General features: G+C 38.5%; 1 protein-coding gene across 1 annotated transcript; it reads left to right on the plus strand.

Moving 5' to 3' along the window:
- Nucleotides 1-2,685: 2,685 nt before the first annotated feature.
- LOC131318102 (UPF0481 protein At3g47200-like) lies at nucleotides 2,686-4,090 on the plus strand. Its single transcript, XM_058347914.1, has one exon. It carries the CDS (start codon nucleotides 2,706-2,708, stop codon nucleotides 4,029-4,031), a length of 1,326 nt encoding a protein of 441 aa, XP_058203897.1. The 5' UTR covers nucleotides 2,686-2,705; the 3' UTR covers nucleotides 4,032-4,090.
- Nucleotides 4,091-8,779: the final 4,689 nt, after the last annotated feature.

Below are 8,779 nucleotides of genomic sequence, written 5' to 3' on the forward strand. Positions count from 1 at the left end.
TCTGTCTGGTTTGCAAAATCAGGTTTACTTTTCTTTTTCTTTTCTTTTTTTTGAAAACAAGTTGACACAAACATGATTTCTGCTTTCACTTTTTTTAAAGAAAAAGTAAAAACTAAATTTAACAAATAGAAAACAAAAAACAGAAAAGTGACAGTATTACCAAACATAGCCTATATATTATTATTTTTTTTTGGAAAGTGAGCTTGTGGAGAAGATCTTTTCAAAGTTGGCGCCTAATCCATACTAGTATTCCACAGCCTCAGTTGAATCAAAAATATTAAAGTCGATTTTGGAGGATTGAGTTGATTCCAAACTCCATATAAGTCTTCTGAGGTTTCAAATTGCAATCACTTGTGTTTCTTTGGTCAATTCAATGCATATATAGGGCAACCTTAACCTCAGCGGCCACCACTAACTAGAAGATACATAAAAAATAAAAGAGAGAGAGAGGAAAATCTTGGCACTACCATTTTTTTTTTATAACTGGATGTCAGGGCCAGCTTGCACGTACCTCGACTAATTCTAGAGCCCTGGAGATAATGACCGAGTATAACTCCCAATGGCCCCATGCTAGGTTTGGAATATTTGGTCTCCGTGGGAATGAAACCCGTGACCCCATGAAGAAACACTTACGAAGTATTACTTTCTCACAATCACTTGGTCAAACCCCTTGGGGTTGGGACACTCCCATATTACAACCAAATTTACAACCAATTTGCCATATTAGCATGTAGGTAGGGTTGCAAATGAGCCGAGCCAAGCTGAGTCGAGCTTTAACGTGTTCAAGCTCGGCTCGATCATTTATAGGGAGGCTCGAGCTTGGCTTGAGCTCGAATCGAGCTGGAAAATCTGGGCTCGAGCTCGGCTCGTTAATCATTTGCAAAGCTCGAGCTCGGCTCGGCTGAACTCGGTAGTACATGAATGAGTCAGCTCGGCTCGGGCTTGAGCTCGTTAAAAGGTTCCACATTTATTTTTTGCAATCCAGATTTCACAGTCAATCAAAACAATCACATAATTCCATCAGTCCATCATTTTTAAGAACCAAAGTAAGAATTATACATGAAGAACCATTCACCAAAAAAAAAAGTTGCAAGCCTAGAACAAAAAATATCCCCAAATCCTTGAAGTTTACCAAAATGGGATCTTACACAGAAAAAGAAAAAAACAGCCATCAAATTTCTTTGCTTCCAATCTCAAGATCTGGGAGCAGTCTTTTTCAGTCGACCCAGTTCATCTTGCAAATCGCAAAATAAACATTCTTGAAAAGACTACGAATAATCCGATGATCATATACCCGCTATTTGATCACATTTATCTTTAAAATCATACGATCAATCGCCAATATTATTCTCACTGTTCTGTTGAATATAAAACTCCTAACATTCTTTCTCCATATATACTGTTATACAAGTTGCTCTTGCCACCAGTTGCACTCTAGCGATGACCTAAAAGTCAAAAGTCTTGTTAGTGCCAAAGACATTATAATGGTAGGAAATGAATGCCAGTCCTATAGTATCTTTTTGGCTATAAAAAGGGTGAACCCTAATTGCCACTTTTCTTATATTGAGAAAGATTTTTGCCTTAAGTAAGATTTTTGTTGTTTTGCAAGTCCTTTTTGATCACTATCATTGTCTTGGCATTTCAGGTGGCTGCTAGCTGGGGAACTGGTCGAGACTTTCAGCTCTCAAAATTATTGTAAGTTTACATAGCTTAGAACCCAACGTATTGGCCTGGTGGTCAAGATCAAACTTAGAAATTTGTTCCCTTTGGAATTTTGTGTTCGACACCTTCAAGTGCTATTAATTTTTGCGGGGCCAGTTTATAAGGAATGTACTAATTTTAAACTGGCCACCAATAATTGACAGTGAAATTGGTCTCCTGCGAATTAGTTGAGGTGCCTAAATGTGACAATGTTTGATAAAATTCATACTTAAATCAAAAAAATAGAGAGAATATATGTAGTTGTCCAGCAAGAATATTTCGTGGCATGACGTGAAGAGATACTCATTTGAAAACCCTAATGAGAATTCAAGAGTTAGAGAGAGAGGGTGTCGGGTAGAGAGAGAGAGAGTTTCGAATGCTGTGAAACCCAAAAAATGTTCAAGCCATGGCATGTAAGCTTAGGAAAGTTCACGAACATAATTCTAGAAACCTTGTCTAGTATGCCATGGTCTGTAAGCTTCTATCAGGCCTTTTCTGTTCCAGCAACTCATAGATAAAACAATTTACATCTAAAATATTTTACATGTAAAATATTTTTCATTAATTGGATGAAAATAACTTACTCTTAAATCTTTCGTAAGTTATTTTCCAAATTGAACCTGCTGCTTTCTACTGTAATTCTCACTGCTCAGTTTTTTTGATCGTCAGTCTTGACCTATGTTCAATTATAATATTCTCAAATCTCTCCACCGTTTAAGCCTCTCTCTCTTTCTACACTATTTTGTCAATTTCTAAAAATATAATTCAAGTGCCAACCAAATACCGGAAAATAAAAGTTTGAAGTTTGTTTTCTAAAAAAATATTTTACATGGAAAATATTTTATATTGTAAAACATTTTACATCGAAAAACAAACGGAGCCATAGATAAAACAATTTACATCTAATTTTCGATGGTAAGAAATCTTGTATCTTCTGTTTATATTGTGTTTTAATTTGGTAGTACCGCTTAATTTGGACAGGGTTTCCACCCATTTTATGAGATATGATGCCCGATGCAAGTGCCGCTGATCCTCTCTCCCTTCGTTTAGACGAGAAGCTTACTCACCTATCTGGTGCACATTTCGAGTGGTATATTTACAGAGTCCATGATCGACTACGTAGGCAGAGCGAAAAGGCCTACGAGCCAGAAATACTGTCGATTGGACCATATCACCGTGGTAAAGGCCATCTATGGATGATGGAAGGACACAAAATGCAGTATCTTCGATTGCTTCTTAAACGGACAGAGGAGGCAAGCGTGGATAGGTACGTCGCAGCCATGAGGAAATTGCAGAAAAGAGCACAAGGGTGTTATGCTGACTCCATAAACCTTAGCAACGACGAGTTTGTGGAAATGATGCTTCTCGACACCTGTTTTATCGTTGAGTTTCTCCGCAAATTCTCCATGACAATGTTGAGAGATACAAACGACCCTATCTTCAGAATGGATTGGATCCTCCACGGTATATGGCGGGACTTAATGCTGTTCGAGAATCAACTTCCGTTCTTCATTCTCGTGCATTTGTTCACCATGACGAAAATTCCAGATCCACGAGACAACATCGTCGACTTATTCATACGGTACGGCTATTGTGTCCGAGAACATTATATTTGCACCATGCCTCCGGGTTTCGAGAGGTTTCTGAAAATTTCGTACGGGATTTCACCTGACGACGTGAAGCATTTTCTCGGTCTAGTACACCATGTCACATCATCTTCGGTTGCCAAATTGGTGTCTAATAGAAATATTTGCCACGACGAAAAGAGATGGGATTATATACATTCTGCCACTGAGCTACACGAGGCCGGGATCAGGTTCAAGAAGGCTAAGTGTACCCCCTGGTTATACATAAGGTTTGTGAACGGGGCAATCGAGATCCCGCATTTTGCTGTCGAAGAGACGTTCGAGACTATCTTCAGGAACTTGATTGCGCACGAGGAGCATCTCCAGGACGCCGGACCCAAATACGTGAAGAATTACCTGACTTTCTTGTGCTGCCTCATCAACTCCGCGAGGGACGTCAGTTTGCTCCGCCGTTGCGGGATTCTGAACAACATGCTGGGCGACGACGAAGCCGTTTCGGCAGTCTTCAGCAAGGCTTCCACGTGTGTCCTGGTGTCTCGTGCCGACTTCTGTTACTACCGGGACTTCAACGACATAAATGCGTATTGTAAGTGCCGGCAGAACATATGGACCACGAAGCTCCGGCGGGATTACTTCAATAGCCCGTGGAAGATCGTTTCGTTTCTTGGTGTTGTTTTGTTGCTTCTACTCAGTTTGGCACAGACCACCCTATCTGGTCTTGCTTACTTTTGTCAAAAACGATGAGCCAATTTATTGTTCTAGATGGCGGTAGGGCTGCTAAACGAACTAAGCTATTTGAGTTTGAGCTCGTGTTCCTTCTTTAAAAGCTTGTTGAAGATTGATTCGTTACGTAAACAAATCATGCTGAACACGTTTTTGAAACTCATTAAGATTTCAAACCAAGCTCAAGCGAGTTACTACTCGACTTATAATGTATAACAAATTCAAACTACTCGGGATCGGCTCGTATCTAACTTGAGTAAAACTCGTTTAAGATCAGCTCATCTCATATACAAGCCTAGCTCAAATATATTTTTAAAACTCGTTGAGATTTCAAACTCGTTGAGATTTCAAACTAAACTTGATTAACCACCTGCACGACTCGTACGTTTAGCACCCCTGGATGGCGGGTGACAAACATATAGGAGTATATTCATGTTCGAGTAAAGTGATTGCTAGAGAAATTATTTACTGTTTTGGGTGGTGTTGGTTGGAACCCGATTTGAGAATTTAAAGTTCATCTTTAGCCTTGTTACAGCAGATACTTCAAGCTTTTGTTGTCAATTACTCATAATTAATGTTACAGCTATTTTATAAGCAAGTGCAACCGCTTTTAAATTCTTGACATTTCATAAGCTCACAAGTCATAATTTCGTAAAGCTACAAGTCCACACAACTTAAACCGGTATCTTGTGAAAGAGTATAAAATCATAAATTCTATGAAAGTGCTTAAACCACTAAAACCCAATAATGGAAAAGTGCATCCTAAAACCTTATGAAAATGTCTCACATTGAATGGAGATTTAGCTAGCCTGAATATCCAATATAATGTTCTTTTATATATACAAAATATATAGTCACGACCAAATGAACCGAATACTCTGGGAGCATCCACTAGGACTGCCGACTGCAATTAAAGCCGAGGAAAAACTACGTCCACGCTGATCCAAACTGCAGGAAATTGTTAGCACGCAGTGATGAGTTGAACTCTAAAACAAAGAGTACTTGTTGAGACCTCTAATACGACTCTGCAAATGAGTTGAGTTAACCTTAGTCGGCAGCTTTACATTGAAGACAGGGTTTCAAACGGGTGGTGAGTACGTTTGGATGATTTGTAAATGAGTTGGATCTTTAATCAATTTAAGTTGCCTGTTTATGTGTCGTTTGAAATGAATCGAAAATTATGACCCATTATATAGTCCATCTTATAACTGGATTGACTTTATGTCAATCAAAAATATAAAACAGTATATAATAGGAAAAGAAATACATGTAGAGAAATCTCAATATACCCCTCAACCTGTTGCAAAAGGCCGTTGTTCCCAAAACAACCTTTTGCACTCCCCAATGTTTAGCCTAAGATTTGAACGAACAGCCCAAAGTACCAGAAAAAGCTATTTCCCATCTGTTCATACCCTCTAACATGAGAAATTTTTTAGTGACGAGCGGGTACCACGTGGTGTCTGCTCAGTGCATTTGGGCCGTCAGTTTCGATTTTGGACGATTCGGATTTGGAGAGAGACAAATGTGAGAGAAAGAGGAGAGAGAGTGGGGGTGAGAGGAGAGAGAGTGTTTTACTCTGAGCTGTGCAATACTGATGCAGTGCAGCCTCCTTTTACAAGGCTAAGTGCAAGAAGATATCATGAATTTGGTTATATTAAAGATTCTCTCTTTGAAATATAAACACAAATAGGTATGAACTAAAGGTACTCTCTTTTCAAACAAAAGATAATGAGAAAACTCTCAATTTTTCTTTAATTCAATAACAACTAATTTGCCTTAAGACTTACATCTCAATTTACAATAGAGCATATATTACTGGAAAAAAAAATCAATCCTAATTCTTCTCGACCAAGTATCCTACAAAATAGGAATGGTAGTTCAAAACAAACTAAGAAACTAAATGCTTCTTAGAACACTTATTCCTAAAATTGAAACTCCTTAACAAAATCACTAAAATCAAAATAAGAAAAATTAGAGAAAGTTATTTATTAAATTATTTCAATTTTCACTCTGCTTCATTCTCTCTGTCTTGAAGAAACTCGTCCTCGAGTTTATATAATCAAATTCGTCGAATCTTGTTCGCATTAATCTTGTACTTCAAATAATTTTTTCGAACCCAAACTGTAAAGACGAGTCTTGAAAACTAAAAGTAACAATTGCCCTCCCAATTTTCTCTAAGTACGCAACCCAAATATTTTTTTTCACAGCAACTCCAATATATATTTCCAAAAAAGATCCACGCATTGATTATCCCAACCAATTTTAGCACCTTCAAGCATGGTAACAACTTCTTTTTGCAATATTTTCTTATTTTTTCCTTAAGAGTAATTTTCTCCACCGGTCCTTCGTAAAAAACTAGTGGCTTACTCCAACTCACTACTAGATTTGGAATAAAATTTGATGTGAATGGCCATCCAATGGTAGCTTCATTCACCACTGTCCTTCCCCTCGACTGATGATTACCAACTAAAGGTTTGGTGATATAAATATCATCCGATACCTCCTCCTCTTTCGGAAATCGAGGTTGAACTGGACGACAGTGAGGCGGGTTTCCACAAACAGACAAGGCAGCAATCTAGTCGATTAGCGCTCCAAACGCCTTCTCCATTTGCTGCTCAAGTTGTAGAAACCTTTCCTCCAATCGAGCACCTCGAGCAGCATCATCTTGCTCATAGACTTCATCAACATAAGCTGTATGACCTCCTCTTCTACTGTGACCTCTAGCACGTCCTTCGGCCATAGTCAGGATTGGAACGAGAGCGCTAATACCAACTGATGTAGTGCAGCCTCCTTTGACGAAACTATTTACAAAAAGAGATCACGAACTTACTTATGTTAAAGATCATCTCTTTGAAACACAAACACAAATAGAGATAAATTCTCAATTTTTATTAATCAATCACAAAAAAAACTGATTTGCCCTAAGGCTTACAACCCAATTTATAATAACCTAGAAATACTAAATAGGAAACTAAATAATGGAAACCTAAATCTTCGATTTGGAGAATAAGAAAACAATAAAAAGGTAATAGAATAAACCTAATTAAGAAAACATAATATTTTAGATAATTTATGCTAAAACAAAAATATTCAAAATAATAAACTAAAATTCATATAATTATAAATTATTGCTTGCATCATTGATGCAGTGCAACCTCATTTTACGAAACTATTTGTAAGAAGAGATCACAAATTTGCTTATGTTAAAGATTCTCTCTTTGAAACATAAACACAAATAGGTATGAACTAAATGTTGGAAGGCGGAAGCGATACACACTCATGCACTAAACAAACTCTTATCTATTGATTAACAACAAAGCACAAATGCATTGCTTATGGGGGAGAATCCCCGTCTGGGGTTGCTCCCACACCCACACCCTCACTCTCTCTGTTTCTTTTCTCCTCACTCTTCCTCACAAACAAATTCACTACATTGGTGGGGTGAAACCCCCTATGGAGGGTCCCCGTTCCTCTCTCTCTATCTTTCTCTCTTTTTCCCTATATCTATCCACTGCCATACATAGATTATCACTATTCCAAGCCCATGCTTGGAGACTTTTTCTTCTTAGCCTTTAATGCCACACATGCCTTGGCTATCAACTTGGATGCTCTTTGGTCTTCAAAGGCTGCTAGGATATATCCACGTTTTTCTTTAATTCATTCCAAGTTTTTGCCATTCTCCACAATCTTTTTCCTTAGCTAGGAATCCAGCTTACCATATTTCAACATCCCCCCTTAAGCTTGATTCTCTCGTCCAGTGCATTTGTCTTTCATTGTCTTGACACCTTGCCTTGCTGGACAACCATCCTTTGTCAATTTTTTAGTCTATAGGAACAACCGTCTGTTGTTCGTAATGGCTCCCTCTCATTGAGCCTCTTCAACCACTCTATTGGTTGATCTCATCACACAAAGAGTATGTCGCTCTTTGTTTCACATGTCGAACTTAGGTCCGAACATAGCTTGAACCACTTGGCGTATCATTCCTCGTCATCTCGTCTCTATAGCAAATATCTCATCTTTATTGGCCTCCAATCACGAATTGGTTGTGATTCTCTCGTCTATCTTACCAAAATCTCGTCTTATTTGGTATTTCTCCTCCATCTTCAGAGCCTAAAGGGCTCTTCTCGTCTACATCTCGTCTGATCGATCACATCTCGTCTGTCTTGTTTGGCTAAAAATTTGCGTCACTTCTCGTCTCGTTCGTCATCGTTGATTTTAGGCATGAAGTGCCAAGAATCTCTTTGTTAGGCAAAATCATGTCCGATTTAGGTTTGTCCCATCTCGTCCGTCACTTGACTATGGGTAGCCAAATCATCGTCTCTGTCTCGTCTGACCGTGATCACATCGTCTCGTCTACTCCGTCAGATTCTCACTGCCCAAGATTTGAACGAACAGCCCAAAGTACTAGCAAAAGCTGTTTCCCATCGGCCCATACCCTCAAACATGAGAAATTTTTCAGTGACGAGCGGGTACCATGTGGTGCCTACTCGGTGCATCCGGGCCGTCCGTTTCGATTTTGGATGACTTAGATTTGGAGAGAGAAAAAAGAGAGAGAAAGAGGAGAGAGTGTGTTTTACTATGGGCTGTCCAATACTAATGCAGTACAACTTCCTTTTACAAGACTAAGTGCAATAAGAGATCACAAACTTGCTTATGTTAAAGATTCTCTATTTGAAACACAAAAACAAATAGAGAAACTCTCAATTTTCATTAATCAATCATAAAAACAACTGATTTGCCCTAAGGCTTACAACCCAATTTATAATAAC

Source organism: Rhododendron vialii, chromosome 2a (assembly GCF_030253575.1).
Source record: "Rhododendron vialii isolate Sample 1 chromosome 2a, ASM3025357v1".
In the NCBI taxonomy this organism is placed as follows: Eukaryota; Viridiplantae; Streptophyta; class Magnoliopsida; order Ericales; family Ericaceae; genus Rhododendron; species Rhododendron vialii.

Bases quoted from the DNA above. Each gene is read 5' to 3' on its own strand.
- LOC131318102 (XM_058347914.1), top strand. From the start codon at position 2,706: ATGATGCCCGATGCAAGTGCCGCTGATCCTCTCTCCCTTCGTTTAGAC.